General features: G+C 41.8%; 3 protein-coding genes across 14 annotated transcripts; 1 reads left to right on the top strand and 2 right to left on the bottom strand.

The window, feature by feature from the left end:
* LOC133490247 (SOSS complex subunit C-like) lies at positions 1-18,477 on the bottom strand. Of its 6 annotated transcripts, none has more exons than XM_061800069.1 (5): positions 4,042-4,168; positions 3,559-3,599; positions 2,117-2,213; positions 1,254-1,341; positions 1-1,166 (listed from the first exon to the last, which is right to left on the bottom strand). In XM_061800069.1, exons 2-5 carry the CDS (start codon positions 3,581-3,583, stop codon positions 1,068-1,070), a joined length of 309 nt encoding a protein of 102 aa, XP_061656053.1. In that variant the 5' UTR covers positions 3,584-3,599; positions 4,042-4,168; the 3' UTR covers positions 1-1,067. The 6 variants fall into 6 exon arrangements, with proteins under 6 accessions (XP_061656053.1, XP_061656051.1, XP_061656052.1 ...); XM_061800067.1 differs by lacking the exon at positions 4,042-4,168 and adding an exon at positions 3,923-3,995; XM_061800068.1 differs by lacking the exon at positions 4,042-4,168 and adding an exon at positions 3,906-3,931.
* Positions 4,185-18,107, top strand: snx30 (sorting nexin family member 30). 4 transcript variants are annotated; one of them, XR_009792139.1, is made up of 9 exons: positions 4,185-4,349; positions 7,902-8,114; positions 10,184-10,294; positions 10,371-10,529; positions 11,060-11,249; positions 12,354-12,553; positions 13,400-13,489; positions 13,621-13,817; positions 15,529-18,107. XR_009792139.1 is itself a non-coding variant. In XM_061800063.1 (9 exons), exons 1-9 carry the CDS (start codon positions 4,215-4,217, stop codon positions 15,604-15,606), a joined length of 1,329 nt encoding a protein of 442 aa, XP_061656047.1. In that variant the 5' UTR covers positions 4,185-4,214; the 3' UTR covers positions 15,607-18,107. The 4 variants fall into 4 exon arrangements, 3 of the variants coding, with proteins under 3 accessions (XP_061656047.1, XP_061656048.1, XP_061656049.1); XM_061800063.1 differs by having other exon boundaries at positions 13,665-13,817; XM_061800064.1 differs by having other exon boundaries at positions 13,412-13,489; positions 13,665-13,817.
* Positions 17,318-25,883, bottom strand: LOC133490244 (solute carrier family 46 member 2). Of its 4 annotated transcripts, XM_061800059.1 has the most exons (7): positions 25,259-25,883; positions 22,305-22,475; positions 21,818-22,030; positions 20,884-21,055; positions 19,134-19,217; positions 18,875-19,031; positions 17,318-18,507 (listed from the first exon to the last, which is right to left on the bottom strand). In XM_061800059.1, exons 1-7 carry the CDS (start codon positions 25,736-25,738, stop codon positions 18,420-18,422), a joined length of 1,365 nt encoding a protein of 454 aa, XP_061656043.1. In that variant the 5' UTR covers positions 25,739-25,883; the 3' UTR covers positions 17,318-18,419. The 4 variants fall into 4 exon arrangements, with proteins under 4 accessions (XP_061656043.1, XP_061656045.1, XP_061656044.1 ...); XM_061800061.1 differs by lacking the exon at positions 22,305-22,475; XM_061800060.1 differs by lacking the exon at positions 19,134-19,217.
* Between the last annotated feature and the right edge of the window lie 359 nt (positions 25,884-26,242).

The raw sequence follows: 26,242 nt of genomic DNA on the forward strand, positions 1-26,242 counted from the left end.
TGTAATTCCCACTTTATTAGCTGAAAAAAAGTTGAATTAAAAAAAAAAAGAAGCCCTTTCAGAGAGTTGCCTGTGAATATTCTCATTCATCCAGGCCATTTCATTCACAGGGACTTGAATCGATCGCAACTGGACTGTTCTGGTTGTCTTAGAAGGCATCTGTTCATGCAACAAGGCGTCGTTACGACAACCTAGCCTGACTTGGTGTGGAGAAACTCAACTATTTATGCTCCAAGTTAGAGCCACGCCCCAAACAACGAGCTGTAACATTCTTTTGGAATGCAAAAATTGGGACCGTCGTTAGAATGCCTGGCAGAGAGGCCATTAGGTCATTAGGTGGAAACTCCCTCACTAATATTCCATTCAGTTGGAAAGTGGTAGTGGAGCCGCTCCACAGCCAAGCAGGCCACGTTTTTGTGTTATTTGTTGGGGGCAGAATTATGGAGTTTGTGTGGAATGGATGAAAGAACGAGATTCTAAGTGGGAGATAAGTGGTGTAGTAAGCTCCTCCTCTGTTTTGGGACGATCTTTGCACAGTCACATAGATGGCCTCTCTCACTCCTCTTTCAAACTGTCCTCCCTGTCCAGAACATGCATAGTTGTCCTCAAAAGAGTGCTGCATCTCTTGGAAGTCCAGGCACACAGCTGAGTCTTGACCTGTTTGTGTTGTGCCATTCGCCTGCTCAGTGGTTGCTTGATTTCACCAATGTACTCTATGTACCTGGGCATTCCTCACTGCACTTGACCGCATACACCAGATTGCTTTTTAATGTTTGAAACAGCATTATAAACAATTCACTTGAGATGGAAGAAATGAGCCCCATATATAAAGATCATGTGATTAGTGCCATGACAGATGTCACATATATGCATACACAGTATACAGCACAGAATCCCAGTGTTACACGTGTTGAGGAAGATTTTTTTTCTTCCTTATAAATAACTGAAATGCATTCCAACTCCCCTGAGATTGTTGCAAGGATAAATAGGTGTCCACATATGACAGAGCCCAAAGGTGAAACTTGGAAGTGAGACGTGAGCTTTTGTGCACACGTTGTGTGAAAGGGTCACGACTCGGGCTCCAGGCGTGGCAGCACAGGGAGGATGAGGTTACCGAATGACGAGTCCTGAGTGATGAAGAAGCCTGACGAGTGTGCGTGCGCGTGCTGCGGGAAAAGAGAGTGAAGAAAACTGCAGACTACATCCAGCGTTTTCAACATTCTACACAAAAGCTTCCTAACATAATGCTTTACCTGCAAGGCTGCTTTCTGCTGGGCAACAATGTGCTGCTGCTCTGCACTATCCCGGAAGTCCTTCATGTTGTGACGGGATATTGAAATGCTGTGGAATAAATGGAAGACAGTCTGATAGATGGGTAGTTACTTCAGTTTATTATCATATACTGTATGACCCCAACTGATGTAAGTGTGGAAACAGTGATAAACAAAGCCATTATGTTTATATCTTATCTTGAAATACATGTTGTTTTTTTGCTGGAGACTTTCCCAGCTGACTTTTGGCGAGAGGTATAATATGATTATAATATGAATTATTACCATCATTGTCACTATTGGAAATTAAAGCTTTTATCTGTGTGTTCTTATTTCATTATATATGGGCAAGTAATAGTACCAATAACAGGTATCAGCATTGACCCTGTGCTGCCCTTATTTCAAGGTACTGCATCGGATTCTCGTGAAGGCTGTCGATACCAGCCACCGATATTTAAGGTCCCCAAAACTTTGACATTGAATAAGTTCTTCTCGCCAGTCGTTGGCACTAAATTGCGGCAGTTTGAAACGTCGGCGAATTCCTCATGTGCGTCAGAAAGAAAGAAACAGATCTTTGTTCGCAATCATCAGTCATTGTGTTAATTAAAACTGTATTAAAAATACTAGTGGTACCAGTAATCTGTACCAGTGAGTACTCAAGAGTGAAAACTCGTATTGATATCGGTCTTAAAAAAAAAAAAAAGTGGTAGTGAACATCCCTACATTTCATTATTGAAAACTCAAGATGCTATTCTACCAGTACACATTTCTTGATTGGCTTCAAGTCCTAAATACTGTAGTAAAAGCTCCATGATTGTGACTTTGGTGGTGAGATCTCCTGCTACCTGGCTCCTGGAGTGCTGATGGACTGATTCTGCATTAACCGCTTCCTCTCTTTCTCCAGCTCGGCCAGGATTTGTACTCTGGCCTTGTTCGGGAAGACTGCGTCGTGTAAAAAGACACAAAGAAGAATGGCAAAATTAGCACCAACGAGCATTCCTAATACAGAGAGAGCACCGCAAGGCTATTTTATAAAACACACTGATTATACACAGGATATTTACAATATCCGCAATTATTCACAGCATGCAGAAACAGATTATTATACCAGCACTTTAAAATCGACAGAAGAAGAAAGTGTATGTAGTTTTAATGACATTTTGACTGAAAGGAGACAGCACATTATGCTATTTTTTTCCCATTATTTAAAACAGTACTCAGGTGTCTGAATAAAAAGGTCCCTTCTTCTGTCAGAATAAATAGCCTGTAACTCGACTAGAGGCATATAAATTATGTAGTGTCTCAATCTGAACACTAGGTGGCTCCATGTAAAAGGAATTGGAGCGTCTGGTGGACACAAGTATACCGATATCATGTTACCTCTGTGTGTTAACTACAAATTAAAGCGAGTAAAAAGAAATACAAGACTGCTTTTGAGATTACCACAGTGAAATTGTGACAGCATAACTGTCGTGATCCTTTATTAAACCATCAATTACTTCCCTTTACTCAATGTGCCGATATAATCATTATATTTATTTAAAAAACAAACAAACAAAAAAACGGAGTGATATAATTTAATTTTAATAATAATTTTTTTTAGGTAATACCGCCCTCAAACCAAATTTCCCCGCCCGTGGCTTGGCAGCTAAAATCCATCACTTTTACGCGGCCGTCTAAAACACTACGTCAAAGTAAAAAGGTAAACTAAGCGGCCACTTGTCGTCAGATTACCAAAAGGAGTACTTGCTGTCAAGAGATTGGGGTGAGTTGTTGCCCATTTGCACGAGCCAGGACCGCCCCCTCAAAACAGAGTGATTTCAACCACGGTGTTTAAAGTGGATTCTTACTGTAATGTAAATCGTGATCTTTGAGGTATCTTGACAAAAGGCACAAAGGGAAGTGTTTTACATTTTGACAAAAAGGCATAATGTCTTATTTAACAAAATGGGTACATACAGAATTTGCAAATTTATAAATAAATAAAATAAAAACTGGCAAATATCACAGAAGACCTTTTGACATCCTAATTAACCACACGTGTACGCTGATGAGCCAAGTAATGTCAACAATGCACGAAAAATGTAGTTGTAGTGCAAAACGTTAGCGTTCAAAATTTCTCCGATTATTTTGCTGCCGGTTACAATGTTTTATTGCGTTTATCAGTACAAAGAGAATTCATGTCAAGATAGTAACACTACCCCTCCGAGGCAGGCAAAGTCCCGACAAAGAACTACCGCGGTAAAGAGCCATATTGTCGTAGTGCCGGCGAAAATAGTCAACGTACCTGGTGCTGAAGGATTAGCAGCCATGTCGTCGACGATAAAACTGAGAAAAATCCAAATAAAAAACATATACCGTCGGATTTACGTGGTAGTTTCACCCCTATCCGGCCGGCGTTCCTCGTTGTGTCTGACTAACGACCGTAAACTGAGCAGGGTGATCTCAGGACGCCGCAATTAGGTGTCTGTGGTAATGCCTTATCAAAATACGGAACATTTGACATCAAATAATAATAATAATACATTTATATCACATATATTATAAAACACTAATACTATAAAAGTAATGTACATTAAAATAAGTCACAATTATTTTAAGACATTTTCATTACGACCATGCCTTTATGCTTACGTTACGTGCATAAATACCTCTTGAAGGCACAATTGTCTTTATTGCACATTGATAAATGTTAAGTGTACGGTTTGTTAGTTGTTAAACGCTTCGTTGTCAGACGCGATGTTTACTTCCGGGTTTTGGCAGTTTTAACCTCCGCAGCTGCGCCGTCGGGGTCAGCTGACGATGATAGCGGCTCCGGATCTCCGTTCCTTACAAGCAGACGAACAGAAAATATTTTCGCCTGTAGGTGCAGACGCCAGTAGCAGCCGTACACTGGACAACCGTTAGCCTCGACTTCCAGGCGAGCCCCGCGCCTGCCGCACGATGAGCGACGGCGCCCAGCGAGGCCTGGCCAGCTCGGGGCAGCAGCACATCGCGGACATTCTCCACCCGCTGTCCGCCGCCGTCGAGCCGCTGTCCCCCGGGCAAGATGTCAGCGTCACCGCTGGGGGCGACAAGGTAGGCTGGACCCCGGCTTTACCCAAACCGTGCTCGGTGCTAAAAAAACAGAAAAAAAACAAAAACGAGCAGCGGGAATGTTTTTTCCCCCTAACCTGTTGTTTGTACTGACTGCGCGGAAGATTTGTAAACTGATCGATTCGGAATACCAACCAATTATTGGGAAGTAAATCAAACAACAGTCTCTGTTCAGTCTTTAGAAATGTGTTACATTCTACTCAGAAACTAATAAATCAGCTTAGGAGACGAAGACGAGCTTTTACTAAAGCCAACAGCGCAATAACTTTAACCATAACGGCACAATTTTAAATAACAGATTCATCAGCCCATGTTATGTTTTGTAAAAAAAAAAAAAAAAAAAAAAAAAGCATTCACTGCAAAATCAAGCGATTTGTGTATGTGTGAGGTAGTAAATCGGCACCACCATAAGGTGCCTTTGAGTCTTGACCATTTCACCAAAAGCAGATAATTTCCATCGAACTTCATATTCATTGTATTATGTTGATGTTAAATAAATAAATTCATAAATTAACTGTTAGCAGGCAATGTACATACAATTCATGAAATTAATTGGAACCGCTACAAATACGCTACAAAATATTTTTGAAATATGCCGGTCAGATTAATATCACAAGCAACCAGACCAGGCCTGATTGTCAACTGTAAATTTTGGCAAATGTTCTTTGAGATTTGTAGCGTGTGTAAATTTCACAATTGTGGATAAACTGGGAAATGTGTTGTACGTCATGAGTAGTGGTGCATCTTGGAAAGGAAAATAACGTGAACGCAGTGAAACGCAGAATAGGGGGGTTCGATCGCTGTTCAGGTTACTCGACCAAGCGTCTATTTCATTGAGTGACTCCTGCCGACAAACAGCCAGTGGCTACATGGTGGACTTTCACTTAGAAAGCTCTCTGTGTACGCTTTTTAATTTTAACAAATGTATTTCAAATCTCTGAAAGGTTTTTAATATCAATTGATATTTCACTATGACAGAGTGGACATGATAAAAGCTTGACAAGATCCACCTACGCACATAATCAAGTGTAAATATTCACTCTTCACTATCCACTGTTTCGCCCTTTTTGGGGGAATATAAAATGCTGGTCGTAATGGCAATGAAAACATCATTATGACAGCGTGGGCAGCAAATTCAGGGACACATGCAAAATGTTCAATATGATTGAAAATGGAATAGACATGATCAAAATGATTCAGTTAATCAAATAACTTGTGGACGATAAAACAATGTGAACTTTTTTTTAAAAAGTATCATTTAACCACTTATTACACATGTAGTGTGTATACTACATACTGCAGTTAGCAGAGCAGTGTGGAGGACATGCCAAAATCACATGCATGCAATACAAAATTGTATAAAATGAAGGACGTGCACTTAAGAAATTAGTCAATGGACTGCACTTGTATTGCGCTTAATCTACACCATCACTGTGCCCAAAGCCTCACATTCACCCATTCACACACCAATGGGCGGCTGCTGCCATGCAAGTCGCTGCCAGGCCCACTGGGTTCAGTGTCTTGCCCAAGGACACTTCAACATGCAGACAGTCGGAACCGGCATTCAAACCGTCGACCCTTCGGTCAGGACGACCCACTCTACCAAGTGAGCCACAGCTGCCAAAGAAACTCATTGAACTCATTTGACTATATATGGCCACTTATAAGATGAGAGTTACATTATTCTGTTACATTTTCATGATGAGTGAGTAATTCTGATGAGGACACCAAAGGCGATTTGTAGTGATAAAGACCCTTGCAAGAACAAGAGAGTGAAAAAGTTGTAATATTTAATTATATTTTTAAGTCAGGCTGTAGTATAAGGTTACTGTTATTTAAGTACTGGGTCACAGTCACAGGAGACAAGCATATATTCAATGGTGCAAAAGGTCATCCATCCATTTTGGATAGTGCTTATCCTGTTTTGGGTCACACGGAGCTGGAGCCTACTTCAGCTGACTTCAGGCTAAAGGTGGACGAAACCCTGGACTGGTCATCAGTAAGGGCACATATAGAAAATCATTCACACTAATTGTATGTGTGAACCCACACTGCTTGCACCAAAGTGAGGCGAGTGTGCCCCTGCACCATCAGTGACCAAATCAAATTCCAATACAGTATCACAATATGGGAGGGACATTCACACATCTGTCAGTCTTTGTGAAGAATCAAACCCAGATCAGGATCATATTGTGAACGTGACTCCTTTTCCAATGAGTGACTTTCGTGCTTGTTCATTCACTGCGATGCAATGATGCAACCCAATGCAATTATGTGAGCTGTGATTACAAGTTAGGCTTTGCACCGCGGTGTAGAAAAAGCACGCACAACCAAGACCGAACTTGGACGGGCGCTGAGAGGAGAAGCATGTGATGGCGTGGGAGAGAGCGGACACGGATTGCACTTTTTTTCAAAACATGAGACCAACATGGTGGAACCGCTGAAGTCAACCTCCCGATTTTAAAATTGTTTCCCCAAAGGTTTCAAACAGTCGGAATCATCATGATGATAATGTCAAGCTCGCATTGACGGGGTATGGCCGATCTGTGCATTTACTCTGCACTCGCCTCGGCAGATAGCTAATACGCATCTGATTTTCATCTACACTGGAAGAGGCCCGATTACGATCAAAAGATATTTGATTTACACTGGCATTGACGCATATGCAACTTTGAAATGTTTATTTACACTGAGCAATGAAATTCTTCCTGTGCTAGTTTCCCCTTTACCTAAACAAAGAAGATAAAAATAAAATTATAAATGTGATATATGAAAGGTAGGCCTAGGCAATGTAAATAAGAACAATTTAAAAAGAGAATTTAAAAAAGACTTTATTCGAGTTTGGTAGGAGTTTAGCCTATGCAAAAATGTGCATGTACTTTATTGTACAAAGATGTATGTATTCAAGTATTACAGGTTGCAAAGATATTGCACAGTATAGTGTAGACATTCAAGTATGATCAGGATTACAGTGGGCTTCAAAAATAGCTCTAGATTCTATGTTCTTTGTTAAAGAGTCTGTTGGCCTGGGGGTAGAAGCTGTTTTTTAGTCTTGTTGTGACTGGGACGCTCCTGTAGCATCTGCCAGATGGAAGGAGTGTGAAATTGAGCCACTTGAGAGCCAAAAATTGGAATTGTGTCACTTCAACCATGCAGTGTAAATCCAGCCTTAAAGAAAGTAGTAAGCAAGAATGTCTCATACAATGAGGTACTGTACCTGTCAAAGAGGATTACCTTTCAGTCCCAATTAAACAAACACACAAGTACAACAGCAGTTGTTATCTTTTGGTACAAAATGGATCCTGTTTTCAGTGTACAGTGCAAATGTTTGGTCCATTCCTGTCGCATCGTCCATCATTCAGATCAGTCTATGCAGATATAGTGTCACACGATGGGTGGTGCAAGCAAACAGCCACGACCTCAACAAGAGCCTCATTCACAGCGACAAACAACTGCTTCAATCTATCACCTCTTTGTTTGCACTTCCTCGTCTTGATTGTATTTATTTATTTATTTTAAAATCTGTCCCCTCAGGAGGCAGGGCTGTCCAATGGCACGCCAGTGGACACGCCAAGTCCCGCCTCGGCATCGTCGCTGTTCAACAGGCTGCAGCTGGACGACATCGAGTCAGAACCCCAGGACCGCTATGGCTCCACCGAAACGCGTGACCTGTTTGTCACGGTGGATGACCCAAAGAAGCATGTCTCAACCATGGAGACTTACATCACCTACAGAGTGTCCACCAAGGTCTGGTTACGGCTGTTGTTATGTGCATAACATCTATCCATCCATTTTCTGTAGCAAGTGTCCTCATTAGGGTTGCGGGTGAGATAGTCTATCCCAGGTTAATGGGGGGTTGCACCCTGGACAAGTCGCCAGTCGATCGCAGGGTAGACTGAGGATGCATCCTATTTAAGCATATGCAGTGGAACACACTATGGCCTCCAGCGGGCTGCATATTTTTTGATTTGTTCCATTTTCTCTATTTGTTTGCATTTGAATCAATGTTGCCCAGAATAAATAATGGAAATTGAGTTATACAGTTCAAGGGGCCGATTTCTTGCCATCAAAATGGTTTTAAATCAAATTTGAGTCATCTTTTTGATAGTTTAGCTTTGTTTTCCACCTGTTAAAGGGGACTGATGGAGTATCTGACCATCTTTTCCTCAAACTTGTTCAGCCACTGTTTTGAGGGTTCGAATACAAAAGTAAAAACATGACTAAAATCTAAAAAGATATATTATTGTAGAAAACATACTACATCTTAATAAATATATACCAACAAATGTGTTTTTAAATTATATTTATCATTGTATTTTTATGTATTAAAGATAGCAAAAAAATTACACCAATATCTAATGAACGTAAGTCTGACCAAAATATTGAAATGGTCTCACTAAATAAGGAGATTCCTGCTGGGCTTTTTTAATAAGTGATTTTGTGAGCGCTTTTGGATCATTGTCAGCCTTTTTCATTCGTCACATTTATTTAAGAATAATATTTGAACATCAAGACACATCTAAGCGATAAACATGAAAGCTAGATCATCATGACTACATAAAGAGATCGCGCAGGAACAGAATGTGGTCAACTAATGCAGTTCTCTTGGCTGACAGAACTCATTAATTCAATTTTGGAGAAAGCGCTCTTCCCTTCAGTCCTAATGCAAAACGATCCAGGGATAAATTCACTTTGATTTGCCGCACTGACACTCTGCTTGTATTCGCTTCCTCTTCGTGGTGACTTTGAGAGCGCCATTGCCATGCAGGCCACTTCCATCTCGTAATGAAGGAAAGAGAGTCAGGGGGAGACACTGCCAGGAGCCACCTGGTGGCGTCATGGCGACTGTTGCTAAGTGCACCCGGGTGCTCAGGTCGAAAGGCCTTATCCAAATATAGTCAAATATGAAGGCATTGTGTTAATTAAGAGAGAATATGCAAGGTCTTTTAACAGTGACCTGTCATGTACTTCCATGAAGGGAAGTGAACACACCCCATGTATGTAAAGTAGGCTAATAGTTAAATGTAAATAAAATAAAAACCTTTTTAAAAAAATCTATCCATTTTCTGTCACACTTGCTGACAGCTAATAATAATAGCTGGAGCCAATCCCAGCTGAAATGAGGTGATCGGTGGGCTACACCCTGGACTGGTTGCCTGTCAGTTGCAGGGCACATATAGACAGACAACCATTCACACCTACTGACAATTTTTTACAATCTTCAATTAACCTAACATGCATGTTTTTGTTCTCAGATTCAGAGTCCTCTTTATTGGACAAGTATGTTAAAACACACAAGGAATTTGTCTCGGGTAGTTGGAGTCACTCACAAAAAATATACAAAGTAGAGAGAGTAAGTAAGCAATATTCAGAATGTAATAGGGCAAAAGAATTTGCGACGAAGCCAGATTACCGGTTTTGTTTTTTTAAACAATGTAATACTTTATATAACTATTATGCAATTTCACAATTGAAAAATAAAGAAATCTTGTGTAGTCGTTCGTCTTCAGGTTGACACAGGTTTTCAGTGGGCTTTAGGACTAGGCTCAGACCTTATTTAGTTTAAAAACAGGGGAAAATATGTTCTGGTTCAGGTCAAAAGAAGGGTTTGGGCTTTTTGGCCTTAATTCCATTAAAAGAAAAAAAGCTTTTTTGGTGCAAAAACGACACTGCCCATCACCAGAAGAATCCTAGTTTCACTCTCTACACCCACTGTACTGTATGATTAAGCTCTCAGGATAAACGCAACTCTTAAAAATGTAAATGTAGAAATCACCCTGTTAACAATGCAAACCTTGTGTACATGTTCTGTCAAGACAACGCGGATCGAGTTCGACTTGCCGGAATACTGCGTGCGACGACGCTACCAAGACTTCGATTGGCTGAGGATCAAACTGGAGGACAGCCAGCCCACCCATCTCATCCCTGTAAGTGACCACGACAACCACACTGCTTGTCGCATACGAAACAATTTCGTTGACCCTCTCCACCCTCTTCTTTCAGCCCCTGCCAGAGAAGTTCGTGATGAAGGGCGTGGTGGATCGTTTTTCGGAAGAGTTTGTCGAAACGCGCATGAAGGCGCTGGACAAGTTCTTGAAGCGAGTTGCGGACCACCCAGTCCTCTCTTTTAACACACATCTCAATGCTTTTCTGTCAGCTAAGGTGAGACAACTAGAGGGCGGGAAAACTGTTTTGCCGACATCAGCCATTTAACGACCCTAATAAATCATTTACAGTGAAACACAAAGTAGACCTGCTGATGCAAGGAAAAAAAAAAAAAAAGTCAAGATACAAATCCCGAATAAATTCTGTTTACTTTCTTATCACGAGTAGACAAATAGCCTCTCTCTGAATGCTATAAAGTGGTCATCTATCAAGTCCGTCCAGACAATCTTCCATTCTCGTATCACATGCTCACATTCAATTTAGGTCATGTGGCTTGTGGTCACATTGGCGCTATGGCAACATCCCTCATGAGTCAGGATGTACAAAGTGTGATAAACTACGAAAGGCAATGCAACCGAATGAAAACAGATATCAGATTCATTCAACATAATGATGACAGTGCTTAACTTGTTGAGAAGGAGACATTATTCAAACCGGTGGATTCAAAATGTACTAAATTCTTAATCAAACACTTTGGTGAATGTGGCCGATGATAACTGGGAATTTCTGAACTTGTGCATCTGCAGGACCTTAACAAGCGTCAGGGTCTGGCACTGCTCACCAAGGTGGGCGAGTCGGTGAAGCATGTGGCCGGAGGCTACAAGCTGAGGGGGCGGCCGGCCGAGTTCTGCGCCATGGGAGAGTACCTGGACACCTTCAGCCAGAAACTGGGCACCATCGACCGCATCGCTCAGAGGATCCTCAAAGAGCAGTCAGGTGACACACTGATGCTGGCGACTGATCATCAAAAGCCACGTTTCCATCAAGTGATCTCACTCTTTTCGGCTTACCGTCATACAGTTTGGAGCAGTAAATGCTCATCAGGCTTGGGTCTCCACAATTCGGTGTACTTCTGAAATCCAAATGTATCCATGAGTCGGGTACACGTACCGATTTTTTAAATGTAAGCGACCCCACATGGGAGCAAAGGGCGAAGGCACTTCGTAGGGTTATTGCCCTATATCAGGTGGTACAGTTGGTACCCCAACATTGGGGTACATAAAGTTTTATGATACAGGTTTTTGTTAGGCAGTGGAAAAGCAATACGTACCACACTGAACTAAAGGTAAGGGAACTGAAAATAATGTCTAAATAATACAGTAAATCACATCTATAGTCATCTGCAGGCTTCTGTTGCACAATTTATTTTGGTATATTACAATAAATACATCCATCCATCTATTTTCTGAGCCGCTTCTCCTCACTAGGGTCGCGGGCGTGCTGGAGCCTATCCCAGCTGTCATCGGGCAGGAGGCGGGGTACACCCTGAACTGGTTGCCAGCCAATCGCAGGGCACATAGAAACAAACAACCATTCGCACTCACATTCACACCTAAGGGGCAATTTACAGTTGTCAATTAACCTACCATGCATGTTTTTGGGATGTGGGAGGAGAAAACCCACGCAGGCACGGGGAGAACATGCAAACTCCACACAGGCGGAGGATTCACAGGATTGAACCCGGGTCCTCAGAACTGTGAGGCTGACGCTCTAACCAGTCGGCCACCGTGCCGCCACAATAAATACAGGATAGTCTAATTTATTAAGATGTAGCTGTAAGCAAGATTAGCTGTGCTGTCAGTGGCTGGAGTGAGGAAGCCAGATTGTCATAGCTTCATCTTTACGCACATTTGATGTTGTGAAACAGGAAGCGACACAGAGATAACACAACCTTTTCCTGTCATTTGTCAGCTCTTCGGTTTACGACCTTTAGACCTCATCATCCTCCACATACAATGCTCATCGTCACCAACTAATGATGCTTAACTCTGCAGTAAACAGATGATTAGACTCTTTATGTTCTCCTCTCCCTCTCACTAGAGTACTTAGCTGAGCTGCGTGAGTACAGCACTGTGTACTCCAGTTGGACGGGCTCGGAAGAGGAGCTGCAGCACCCCCTGGAGGGGTTGGCGGGCTCCATTTCGACGTGTTGCGGGGCGATGGACGACCAGTGTGAGAACATGGGCCAGGACTTCCTGCCTGTTCTCAGAGAGTATATGCTCTACATCGAGTCCATGAAGGTGAGACTGATGGGAACCATTTTCTCAATCACCTTACACCACATTTGGGAGTAAGGCCCACCGCACACCGAGCGACGCGGCCGAACATGACTGAACTGGCCAGTCGCAAACAAATTAACTAATTACAGTGGGCAACCCACATCCACACACCTGGCAAACACCCTCACACACATACCAACTTGCTGCAATGGAAAAACGGCGACCCCTGTTGTTCCTATGTGGAAACGTTTTTGAACCTCCACATACTGTGCTGTTATTTTACATTGAACCACAAGAAACATGACACAATTGTCAGAAGAAGTGAATTGTCCTGGCCGCTGTAGTTTTATTTTAGTAATACAAAGAGAGAAAATGGGAGAGAAATAAGAGTTTGTGAATATTTTAGAATCTGTTGGCAATGATTGCTTTATCCATTGAGAGCACTAATGCCTTTCGGTGACATGCTTTGCTTTTTAGCCACAGGTATATATGAAATTATAAATATAATTGAAATATTATTGTAAAACACCATATACTAGTCTGTATTGGAATGGTTTGGCGGCTGGTGTATTTTTTGTTGTGAAAAGCTCATGTGATACGACATGGCATTTTTGATTGGCCGTTACATCTGCAACATTTCAATTAAAATTTCCAGTCGCAGCAAAATTAGTTGGTCGGTCACCCGTGAAAACTATTTGCAGAACCCCGCGCACTGTCGCATTCGGCCGCATCGCGAGGTGTGCGGTGGGCCTTACAGCTTTAACTGAAGAGGTTTCAGAGATTTACGGCATTCACCACTAAGGAATTTGTGTCATATACATACAATTTAAGGCCTTGTAGCTACATCAACAGCTACTGAATTTGCAGAATGTTTTGAAGAAGCGTGACCAGAGTCAGGCGGAGTACGAGGGACGCCTGGAAGCCGCCGTGCTACGCAAACAGGAGGACAGAACGCCTGTAAGCATCATTTTAGTTCTGCTTGTTGCTAGCGCCCACCTTTGTGGCCGGGTCTACTGTTGTTTTGCAAGAGCGAGTTAGTATTTATCTGCGGTAATGGCAAAAAGTGGCTTTTCTCCTTTACGCTGTAGGATTTAGGACCCTGTAGCAGTAGTCCTTTTGTGTGTCCCGCTAGATGCCACCCGAGGTGGAGCGGTGCCAGGACAAGGTGGAATGTTTCAACGCCGACTTAAAGGCCGACTGGGAGCGCTGGCAGAGCAACAAGCGACACGACTTCAAGCAGCTTCTCAGCGGCATGGCCGACAAAAACATCAATTACTATGAGAAGGTACAGCGCGTAGCCCGTAACTGAGCACAGAGCACATATACTGTTCTTTTTTTTTTTGTTAATAACAGGGTCCTCCTACAATTTTGTCATTTTTTTTTAGTGGTTTAAGCGTTGATAAATCCACAATTGATCAATTTGGCTGTGATTCTCTGGTGTGATGTAAAAAAAGCCTTGTCAGACATCAATAATTGCTGTCAGTACAACATGGAGGGTTAAGTGATGTAAAACGTCACTTGGTTGTGGATTTCCACTATTTCCATTCCACACAAGCTTTGTTCTGCCTCTGATATGATTGATAGTACCTCGCAAGCTGTGAAATTCCATGCTGTTAACACAGAACAGCGAGATGAGACATAAGAAAGAAGTGGCTAGACTTCTTGTTTATCAGTTCTAATTTTTGGGTGGTGAGTCCCCGAATTTAAGGCGCCAATTACACAACAGTATTTTTAACTGTAAATCTTATTATTATGGCCATTAGTTTGTTAGACGGGACCGGTTTGGAGCCTGAAATTACAACTGTTTAATTATTTTTATTTTTTTTAAACAACACCTTTTTTTTCTATTTACAGAATGAAAGCAGTGAGGCTAAAACAACAGTTTGGTTGCAGTGTTTGTGCTTACAATACTTCTTCAGCAAAGTGTACATTTACTACACATCACCTGCATCCTGTGAAGGCCAATTACTTAATACAGTGTATATAAATTACATATACTAATACGTTACAACTACTGGCCAGCCATGCATATTATAGCCCCTTTGTTTGTTTTTGGAAGATTCCTGGGAACGGGTATTGTGTTGTCAATACTGTTGGTACTGGTATGTGAAGGGTGCTCACATAATATAGGGTAATTTACCAACTTCCCCATTTTTTTTTACAACTATTCCCTTCCCTTCCCAGTTAACATGGATATTTGACTTCTAAAGCTGTCAATGGCAGTGAATGTGTTAAGACTGGATATATATACACCGCAGTGTTCAAGTGATAATTCAGATTATTTTTTTCCTCCCATATCCCAAAAACATGCATCGTAGGTTAATTGACTCTAAATTGCCCGTAGGTGTGAATGGTTGTTTGTTTACATGTGCCCTGCGATTGGCTGGCGACCGTTCAGGGTGTACCCCGCCTCTCGCCTGAAGATAACTGGGATAGGCTCCAGCACACCCGCGACCCTAGTGAGGATAAGCTGTACAGAAAATGGATGGATGGAAGATTTATTGTATTTCCTCAAATAGTGTAAATCCAGCCTTAAAAAACATTTATATTTTCGTTCACTTTCGTATTGCAATGCATAAAACCCATAAAAATGACCATATGTTTCATTATCTAGACATCCATCCATTTTCTGAGCAGCTTCTCCTCACTAAGGTCGCGGGCATGCTGGAGCCTACCCCAGCTGTCATCGGACAGGAGGCAGGGTACACCCTGAACTGGTTGCCAGCCAATCGCAGGGCACATACAATCAAACAACCATTCACACTCACAGTCACACCTACGGGCAATTTAGAGTCTCCAATTAATGCATGTTTTTGGGATGTGGGAGGAAACCGGAGTGCCCGGGGAGAACATGCAAACTCCACACAGGGGGGGCCGGGGATTGAACCCGGGTCCTCAGAACTGTGAGGCTGACGCTCTAACCAGTTCTCTCATTTCTTGCTTTATTTTAATTGATCATTGTCACACTCAAAAGCGTTGTTTCTGCTCCGTTGCAGTGCCAAGCAGCGTGGGAGTCACTCCTAAGTGTCCTGCAGGACAAACAGACTGAGGATCAAACGAGTGAGACGGACTGAAGCGTCTGGTCACGCTGGCCTGTTGGCTCTCGTCCATCACACACTTTTTCACGCCAAGAACCAAGCGGGCCTTTGGCCCCCAACTGTAGGACCGTGTCCCCGTTCTCCCGAGTCGACTGTCATTATCGGACCTATCCAGGAGACAGTGAATGCAGCGTACAGTACGTGTATGTGACCAGCAGTGACCTATCTTTTTGTCACCGCTCTTTTTCTACTTCATATCGCCCGTTAACAGTTGCCAATGCTGCTTATTTAACCACGTGCTAAAGGAGCGTGTTTAATTTTTTCCTCATCCTATTTACAGTTTGAGACAAGGGTACTTTTTTTTTTTTTTTTTTTTCCTCCCCTTGGTCAGATATTGTCAGTCGGATTCCAGTCAGCAACCTGCAGATAGAGCCACAAACTCATTCCCCCTCAATTACCTGTTAAAGATCTTTTTTCAAAGGTTCTCAAATGTTTTTGTCCTTCCACTTATGTCAGATCACTTTAAAAATCCATTTGCAGAAAGCTGAAACTTGCCGCGGTGTCTGCGTTTCACAACACGGCCCTGGAAATGCTGCGGCAGCTTTGCGTAACGGCCTCAGACGAGCGCATTAGCTGTTCTGATTCCTATTTGATTCACGTCCTTCAGCCAGACAGACAGTGAGCAGCTAAGGTGTCCCATTTGAAGGCTGAGCACCATTGGATCGATCTCTCTTTCGATTAGTTTGCCACGAAATCACTCTCACTAATTAGAGGATGTTTTCTAGCTCGTCACCTCCGCTGTGGCTCAAGGGAAATATTTTGAAAAGAGAAACGGTACTGCAACTTTAGCTGGTGGCATCATCTTCTTCTCTTTAAATGTTTCTTAAATGACCTTGCTTTAAGGAAAATGTCCACCTATGTAATGTTGGAGACCTCACACTTGATAGATGGCTTGGAGCAGTATGAATAAAAAAACACTCTATTGGATCAAAATAAGGATTATAACAGCGTATTGGATGACATCTAGTGGTAAACAAGGGTTTATCCATTTTATCTTGCAAATCTCTGCTGCCTCTTTCCAGTCATTTGCTTTTATTTTGTAGTTATATTTTCTTGTTTACAGTGCAAATGACCTCTCAGTTCAGTTCTAAATAATAACTAAATAATTTGACAGTGTCATTCAAAAATGAGTTATGTTTTTAAGTCCAGATTGTTTTGATACAGCGATCGTTAGTTACACAAAGTGATTCAACCACTATTGTAAATTACATTTATTTGCTTTCAATAGAAGGGCACTTTCAAATAAACAATTGCCGCTTGTAATTTTAGCTGTCTTGAGCTATTTAAATTATTCTTGTTTTGTTGAAGTCTGGTACCGTTGCAAATAAATATGGTTTCAATGGGGATATTAATGTAGGACTAATTTTGAGTGCATCTGCATAGTCCTGATAGTAAAAGACAATGCCTGGTCTGTTACATATGAACTTAAAAAGCACAAGAAGTATGAGGGAATTGTAATTTCAGTACTGTTGTAATCAGATTTCAAGATGGCTACAGCTTGGGGATGTGCCTGGTCGCCAGTTGGCTTGCCTTCTAAGCAAATGTTCTGCTGTATTTTGGTTGAAATCTAATTAAAGAGCATACATTTGCTTAAGAAGCACCACAAGGCCTCCTGAAATCGAACTGTTTCAGCAGAGGCGCAGACTAAAATAAGCTCTCGATCTGTTGATACTTACGACTGAATGTAGCAGTTGCTAATATTTAAAAGGAAATGATTAAAAACTGTTTCATTTAAGTAGAGTTTTTTTGTTTTGTGTAATGTATCCCAAATGTACAGCCGAGAAGTTGTCGGTTGATCCATTTAATGTGAAAATGTAACCATTATAGAAGGGATGAAACATTCTCAACAACAATATTAAGCTAATGTAGTGAAAGAATTGACTTTGTTGTTGTTGTTTGAATCAGAGATGCTAATTTGAACCTCAACAGCATCTCTTCTATTTTTGTCATAGCGTAATGTTAGTTTGCCTGCTGATTTATTGCTGCACGATACACGATTCCTCCTACTTGCTTTTTTTCTTTTCTAAAAAATGTCTTTTGAGTTGCCAAAAGTTAAAATCCTGGTGGCAATTTTCCTTTGTATTTTGATAATGCAGAATGTTGAAACCCTAAATGAAGACAAGATGACTGCCAACACCTATTCTGTACAAAGAGATGTTTGTTTGAATCTACAAATCTTTAGAAAAATGACCAAGTCCTAATGTCCTAATAATTTCCTTCATTACATCACAGGAATAATATGATCACGTTAATGTTTATTTTTCAAAAAGCTAAGTGCTAATGACTTCAGTTATTTTCTGCCTTTTGCTCCCTGATGTTTACATTTTACTTTCGGTCCATTTTGTACACTTGAACATCTTGTAATTACGTATAAATATAAAGCCTGTATATTGATGTTGGTTTGATGCAATTATCTTTACCTCAAATTATTTTGGAATATATTGGACCAATATTAAAATAAATTGATTTGATATTTATCTGCACAGATTTTTTTTTTTTTAATTGTAGTTGAAATGTAATTTTTTTTAAAAAACAGCTTTTCATTCATTGAAATTTAAATAAAAAGGTCAAGTAAAGATAATGTATAAATTATAAGTAATGCCAGTTTGGCCACAGTTTTAGAGTTATTAAACATCTGCAATCTGTGTTGTCATCATTTCTCTGTCCACACATTAGTTATTCTGAAAGACTGCATGCTATCTCATTGCTTACATAAACACACACCTGCTCATTTCCTCCACTTCCTTTTCTGCAGTGCTCGTGATTATATCTTTTTAGGACGTGTTTTTTTAGTTGTCCTTGTCCGCATGGCGCGTCTCGGTCGTCGCCTCTGTCTCTTGGGAACGTCTGTGCCGAGACCACCTGCATCCCATGACACTGCAGGGAGGAAAATAATTATTTTTAAATACCTATCATCATATACGCTGCTCACAAAAACTTCATGAAATTTGGCTTTTGGGTGAGATTTCAGGATGACCCTAATATGTACTGGAACCTCTACTAGTGAACTCAATTTGACCGTCTTTAAACTTTTAAATACACATCCATTGTTCAATGTTTCAGTACTTTTTTTTCACAACTTGTTGTTCTATAACAAGAAGCTGAACGACAAAATTTACGACAGGTGTTTGATCCATGAATGAACCAATACATTTCCTGCTTCAACTAGAACTGGTACTTAAACAATATACTGTATTGAAATACAAATATATGTACAATATGGACAGATTATGTGGAAAAACACCTGATGGGTATCATTCCCATAACGGCCATTATGCTTGAGAGCGTGAAGACGAAGCCTGGGAACCAGTCTAGTGTTCTCTGGTAGAGTTTAGTGAAGGCAGGGATGTACGCCAGAGCTGGAAGCCTCAGAGCCAGCTGGAGGGCGGTCAGAGTGATGCCTGATGGTAATAAGAACAAACACAATGGGGGCGCTGAAGTACACTAGGCCTCGTCTACACACTTTCTGGGGAGTTCGAATCGTAAACTAGTTTGTTCCTCACCATACAGAGATGATGGAACCTGCTGTGAGAGTAGTGATCTGATCGTAGGCAGAGGGATAAGACCAAAAAGGCTGAGCGCGCGAGCTGTGGAGAAAGTCAACATTATGTTTGGTGTTTTTTTTTTTGGGTGCTGTACGGCTGTTCGGTCAACCAGAATGGAAAATCTGTATCACTTTCATGCCGGAACAGTTTTACTGTGTCACAGTGGAGTTTTTAAGCTTCCGCTGTGGTATTATAATTGAGGTTTATTGAGAATCAGACTTGATCAGTTGAACAGAACAAAGTTTCTAGAAGGGAGAGAGAAACAAAGACAAAAGACAAAGTACTAATTGTAAAAAGGATGCGAGAAGTAAATCATTACATTATCTACAACAATGAAACATTAAATATGAGTGTTGCATGGGGCTGTAGTGCTACACCCTGTGAGGGAAGGACAGGACAAGATAGAACAGGACAAGGACAGGAGAAGAAGCATGCAGGACAAGGGTCGTGAAACCAACTGTGCAACTGAAATGTGGTGGCATTATGTGAATTATAAAAGTTTACAGGACGAGAGTATAAGTGAGGGGATACACACACGATTTGCATATTCATTAGTTATTTGTCGCAGTAAGTGCATGACCTCACACCCAGTGAAAGAGTCCTAGGGGTGTGTGTCTGTGGATACATCCAAGTGAATTGATACCGTTGTACATGCACAAAGTCCTGTAATTGCTGTGGCCGCACCGCGGCGGCCGAGGACCCCACCCCCCAAAAAAACAATAATCATAATAACAATCAGTAAACTATGCTCCTTTAGCGATACAATTAAAACATGGTATTATTGATCAGGCAGTGACACTGGGAGCTTAAAAAAAATATACACTTAATATTTCTTAATTTTCCAATTTTCACAAAAAACATTTTAAAAAATGGGTGAACCGAATTTTTTTTGTGTACCAAATTAACAAACCTAAAGGAGAGTGAAAAAAGTCTTAAATTTGGCTTTCATTCAACTTGCAGATACTCTGGTACAGATATACTGTACAGTAAATCTCTCATTTAGGGTTATGTTCCAGACCAACCTACTTTATGCTAAAGCTTTATGCTAATACTGTAATATCGTCATAAAGTGTATGCATATGAGGTGCAGGTATTGTTTTTGTCCACTTGGGGTTTTCATCCTCACATTCTACACTACAGTTTCAGTGACGTTCAATGTTTTTCAATTTAAAAGGTGGGCCTGGCCTGTTGAGTGAGTTGGAAGTGAGCAAATTCAGATGGTTGGCTGTTTACTGGCGTTTGCTTTTGCTACTGCGTGTGTAGCGCGGCAGCGTCAGTTCAAGCCCTCCGCAGGTCGACAAGGATGCACCGTATTTTGTTACTGTTTGTTCAATAAAGCGATTGAAAGCGCACCAGCGGCTGTTTATATCCTTCCTCTATCCAAACCACCTGTTAGGCTTGACAATTCATTCTAACTAGCAGGAGTAGGCTTCAATGAGCTAACAATATTTGCTCTACTAGGGACAACTTAAGCCTGTTGTATTTTGCAATCGGCACACTGTAGTTACGAGTCTTTTAATACGTCTGAAATGATCCCATTCTTTGGAAATTCTCTGTCTTTAAATCACTCTTTCCTCCTGGCTTGTGTTTTTTGCTCTGCAGTAATAATTACCACAAAATCCCGCCAAACAGCCAATAATCTGCGAACCTGCATAAAATGAACCGCAATAGCAAGGGACGACTTTAGTGGCAAAATATGACAGCTTACCGAGGTAGAACATGTAAGATGCAGTGACGAAGGACATGAAGTAGATTCCAGAGGCGAACGAAAGCATGCCGATCAGGATGAGCACCACATCGCTCACGCAGCGGCGAAAAGCAACGGCGCCAAGGAAACTGGTAAGGAAGACCACAAAGCCTGCTGCATTCCCATAACCCACCTGCAGGAGCAATCTCGTATGTTACACACATGGGTACATTTCCACCAAGAGATACAGTTCAGTTCACCGTGGTACGATTTGGAACATCCATCCATCCATCCATTTTCTGAGCCGCTTCTCCTCACTAGGGTCGCGGGCGTGCTGGAGCCTATCCCAGCTCTAATCGGGCAGGAGGCGGGGTACACCCTGAACTGGTTGCCAGCCAATCGCAGGGCACATTCAAACAAACAACCATTCTAAATGAGGCCAAACATAAGACTATTTAAGATCACTTAAATTTAAGACCTTTCATTTACTTAACATTACCACTGGGAATACATGTATATCGCAATAGCTTTGGAATCCGACAATATTTTTGATATATAGCCCACTATATAATATGACAGGGATTAACGCTTGATTAGAGCTCCACGGATGCGACACCCCTGCTCGGCACATAATCAACTGCTCAGTGAAGTTGTCGATGCGTGTGTTTGGTTATGTGTCCATGATTCGCAGACACAAACATACAGTGTAATGTATGAACCGCTGCCTCCATGAGTGAAATTTTTTTAACGTCTTTACAGGCGCTCTTTTCTTCTCTCGCAAGTAGAAGAAGCCGTCATGGGGACGTAGGCATACTTGCTGTTGGCTCAGCTCAGGTTGTAGCCTATAGGGGGTCCTCACAACTTTTGATATGAAAAAAAAAAATCATGGCAAAGCAAACAGAACCGCTTGGCGGAAACAGAACTCAAATGTGACATCCCAAGACAAACACGTCACCTGGGCAGCGTTCCATTGGAGCGGCTCTTTTATCACGAAGACGGCCAGGATCTCAACGGCTCCGCCCACGGATGAGCCGTACAAGATAGCAGCAGAGAAGAGCAGCACCATGTTCACTGTGCTCTTCCTTGAAGACGTCTCCGCGGGGACACTGTTGGAGGAGTGAAGGAGGAGGGGGCTGCTCTCATCGGGCTCACTTGATGCTTGCCTTACCTTCACACAGTGAGAAGAGTCGAATATTAGCTGGCAGAAGTACTCACACTTTATTTATGTCGAAATACAGATACTTGTGTAGAAAATACGGGTGTCAAAGCTAAAGTACTGATTCGACTCAGTAACAAAGTATGTCTACTTAGTTACTTCTCAGCACTGAATAATAGTAGATTAAAGTGCAGCAAGGTAAGCAACAAATAGTGCCAAGAAGTTCTCATAGTTATTAGCCAAGTTTTATTGTGTCTACTATGTAAAAGTCCAAATACACACAGACCTGCAGCAGCACGGTGGCGTGAATGAGGCTCAGCAGGTTGAGAAGTGTGCAGACATAGAGCAGGACTGTACCGTGTCCAACACTGGAACTGTACAGCAGGAACACATGACCTGACAGCAGACTGCCCAGCAGGCCCGCCACTCCGTACATCAGCTCCACTCTCATCATTACCTGTGCCATACACAAGTTACCTCCACTAGTAAGCCACACACTAGAAGAAAGTGGTACAATTTGGGGCTCAGGTGAGACTTCAGAAGAGCGAATCACGTGAGACTTAAGTTCGGTAAGCATGCCGTTTGTGTGATGTGTAATTATAACCGTCCATCTATTTTCTATAGCGCTTGACCTCTTTAGGCTCGCGGGTAAGCTGGGGCCTACCCCTGAAGACCTTGGACTTGTTGCTAGCACACTGCAGGTTGCATACAGACAACCAACCATTTACTGTACATTCACACCTGTGGACGATTTTGAGTCTTTAATGAATGTGCATACTTCGAGAATATGGGCTTGGCCTTCCTGTGTGGCGTTTGCATGTTCTCCCCTGTGTTAGTTTTTTCTGCAGGTACTTTGTCCTACATTCCAAAAACACACATATCAGGTTCACCTAAGACTCAAAGTGTTCAGGTGTAAATCACAGGGCACGTACTGTCTATACAGTACGTGCCCTGTGATTGGCTCAGGAACTTCAAGTTGCTTTCTAATGGGCTGTCATTCTCTTTCACGTCAGAATAAGCTTTTAGAAATTCAATAATCAGGCCTTTGCTGCAAATCAGGCTCAAAATGGGCCCCATTATTGGTATGTGAGTGCCCACTTTAAAAGGACTTCCTACACATTCAACAAATTCTGATTTTCTTAAACCGCAGTGCCATATTCTTTATCTACTGCGGAATAGGTGCACTTTCCCCACTGCTTTTGGACATTTACGTAAATACACGTTCAATCCTTTGAATTGATTTTAAAAGATAAATGAATTGTAATACACTGGGACGTCCCAAAATTGTTATTGTATTTTAAATGCTTTTGAAAACAAAGCACAAATATTTCATGAACAATCTACTTAGTTGTAGCCTATAGGAGGTCCTTGATTTACAATGTTTGTTTTTATGTGCCCTGCGATTGGCTGGCAACCAGTTCAGGGTGTACCCCGCCTCCTGCCCAACAACAGCTGGGATAGGCTCCAGCATGCCCGCGACCCTAGTGAGGAGAAGCGGCTCAGAAAATGGATGGACGGTTCCGAGGTTATGAACAATTAACTGGTTTGTGCAGCGGCGTAAGAATACATTGTCAACTTGTCACGCGGCCCAAGAAGGCTTGCTTAGTTACCATAATACTTAATGTTCTTCATTTGATTGTTTTATTTTTATGGCCTAGAAGTGTTTTTCATTCAAATATTCAGAATGGCGGCACGGTGGACGACTGGTTAGAGCGTCAGCCTCACAGTTCTGAGGACCCTGGGTTCAATCCCCGGCCCCGCCTGTGTGGAGTTTGCATGTTCTCCCCATGCCTGCGTGGGTTTTCTCCGGGCACTCCGGTTTCCTCCCACATCCCAAAAACATGCATTAATTGAAGACTCTAAATTGCCCGTAGGTGTGACTGTGCGTGTGAATGGTTGTTTGTTTGTATGTGCCCTGCGATTGGCTGGCAACCAGTTCAGGGTGTACCCCGCCTCCTGCCCGATGATAGCTGGGATAGGATCCAGCACGCCTGCGAGCCTAGTGAGGAGAAGCGGCTCAGAAAATGGATGGATGGATGGATATTCAGAACGATCCCAAGGCATAAGCGAACGAAGAACCTGCTTTGGGATTCGTCACCACTAGGCGGGCCCCTAGAGCTATTAACGAAAAGAATTTTTTTGCGAAGATGAAATAAAGAGTTATTTGAGATCTTCCATGGCACAAGACAGAGTGGACTGGCAGTGAGTAATTGGCACTAACACCAAATATACAAGGGTGTGCTCACTTGTGCAACCACATTCTCAATCGTTAATTATTTCCCCTCCTGAAATTTTTTGGGGTATTTGTAGTTGTATATAGGTCACATGCATAGTGGGGGGGAAAACGTTTTGGAATGATTTCTCTTGGTCTCATTCTTTCTTTATCACTAAAACCTGGTATTTGAACAGGGGTGTGTAAACTTTTTATATCCACTGCAGAGTTGCCTTGTTCCTGTTTTTTCATCTCTGCTCTGTGAGCCTATTGTGCTGTTTAACTAGCCTAAACACAATGGGGGAAGACCAGTTCTTGGAGCTGAATTTGCCTTGATTATAAAGATTTTATTTGACAAACGTTATTTTTTTGAACATTTTGTTCGTGATATTGTTGGACTATTTGACTTTGCACATTCATATTTTAGTGATTTCATTTCAGTTGACAGTCGATGTTCTTATCTATAAAATAAATCATAAGTTACTCACCAGTTACTCTGTAGGGTACTTGAGTATAGTTTTTTTTCACCTAGTACTTACTCTTACACACTTATTTGGATGATTACTTTTTATTTGAGTCATATTATTATTATATATACATTTTTTATATTGTATTATATTATTCAAAAGTAACAGTACTCTTACTTGAGTAACAATTTTGGCTAGTATACCCACCTCTGTTCAGTTCTGTCATTAACTTGCAGTATGTATTTAATATATTAATTGATACTCTATTTTTAAAAAAGTGATTGTATTAGTTTTTGCATTTTATTGTTGTTGTTGCACAATATTCTAAAATCTTGCAGTGCAAGAATGCACTTGATTTTTTTAAATTCTAAAACCACGGACAGTAAACCAGAAGACACTTTTACATTTGATTTGGAATTGTGTATATCAAGCATTGTTCGTTCTTGTAGCCGAATGCTCTACCTTTAGAGATTCAAAGTACAAATTCGGGTTACGTCGCCTTCGTAGAAACGGAACGTGGTCGTAAAGCGAGTAGCCCCAGTAATAATAAAGTTCTCTGACCTGAGAGCGATTCTCCGTGTTGGAACCGAGGGAGGCCAACGTCATGACGCCGGGCCAGTAAGCGCAGAACCCGCCGGAGATCCCAAGGAAAACCGCCGCCCCGAACATCACCTGGATGGGCAGCCCGAACAGAACCACCTGGAGGAGGGCGACGCTAGACAGCAGGTACCCGCACAAGGGCACCACCACGGGGACTCTCCTCCAGCCGCGGTCGCCCGCCTTAGCGAGAAGGAGAGCGGGCACGATGGGCGTCAGCTGGGCGATGAGGTTGTTGACCATGTAGAAGTCCGACATGGCTTTCTGCTGCTCGTCCTCCCCGCAGGCACGAGTGCCAGTACCGGGGTGAGTGGCGTCGGCATACCGGTCCTTGACCACCATGAGCAAAGCGGTGTCGAACAACGACGTGCCCAGCTGCTCGAGCACGACGAGCGGCTCAACTCCACGAACCGCCCCGAAAGCGCTCCGACACCAGCTCGACATCGCCGCGCTTCGTTCAATAGGTGTTCATGATTTAAAAGGCGACTTTGAAGGCATGAAGTAGTTATACAATGTCGGCAAGGGGAAGTATAAGAGAAACCCGTTTGGGAGTTCCACTTCCTCATCCTGGTACAGGAGCGAGACTCCTCACTTAGAGGTTTAAAATTGATAAGAGCTCCAAAAGTACACATTGATATACAGTACACTTACTGGCCATAATAGAAAAGCTGTATTAAAAAAATAATATATATATATATAATTTTATATATATATATATATATATATATATATATATATATATATATATATATATATATATATATATTGCCCAGAAAGATACCTTCATACAGGTATTACGGTAATTAAACAACGCACTGTACCAACTGCAGCAAATAAAGGTGCAATTTAGACATGTATAATAAATTAATTAAGAAATATGAAGACAATACTTTTGAACAAGGTAACCAGGACATTAGAAAGAGCTTAGTGGTCCACCAAAGTGCATTC

The sequence above is a fragment of the Phyllopteryx taeniolatus genome, chromosome 15, assembly GCF_024500385.1.
Source record: "Phyllopteryx taeniolatus isolate TA_2022b chromosome 15, UOR_Ptae_1.2, whole genome shotgun sequence".
Classification (NCBI taxonomy): Eukaryota; Metazoa; Chordata; class Actinopteri; order Syngnathiformes; family Syngnathidae; genus Phyllopteryx; species Phyllopteryx taeniolatus.

Bases quoted from the DNA above. Each gene is read 5' to 3' on its own strand.
- LOC133490247 (XM_061800067.1), bottom strand. From the start codon at position 3,954: ATGTGCAATAAAGACAATTGTGCCTTCAAGAG. The intron at 3,600-3,922 runs GTATTTATGCAC...GATTTTTCTCAG, and splicing joins GACAATTGTGCCTTCAAGAG to TTTTATCGTCGACGACATGG. The intron at 1,342-2,116 runs GTAGCAGGAGAT...TTTATTCCACAG, and splicing joins ATCAGCACTCCAGGAGCCAG to CATTTCAATATCCCGTCACA.
- snx30 (XM_061800063.1), top strand. From the start codon at position 4,215: ATGAGCGACGGCGCCCAGCGAGGCCTGGCCAGCTCGGGGCAGCAGCAC. The intron at 10,295-10,370 runs GTAAGTGACCAC...CTCTTCTTTCAG, and splicing joins AGCCCACCCATCTCATCCCT to CCCCTGCCAGAGAAGTTCGT. The intron at 13,490-13,664 runs GTAAGCATCATT...GTGTCCCGCTAG, and splicing joins AACAGGAGGACAGAACGCCT to ATGCCACCCGAGGTGGAGCG.
- LOC133490244 (XM_061800059.1), bottom strand. From the start codon at position 25,738: ATGTCGAGCTGGTGTCGGAGCGCTTTCGGGGCGGTTCGTGGAGTTGAG. The intron at 22,476-25,258 runs GTCAGAGAACTT...TGTATGGCACAG, and splicing joins ACACGGAGAATCGCTCTCAG to GTAATGATGAGAGTGGAGCT. The intron at 22,031-22,304 runs GTCTGTGTGTAT...CACTGTGTGAAG, and splicing joins ACGCCACCGTGCTGCTGCAG to GTAAGGCAAGCATCAAGTGA.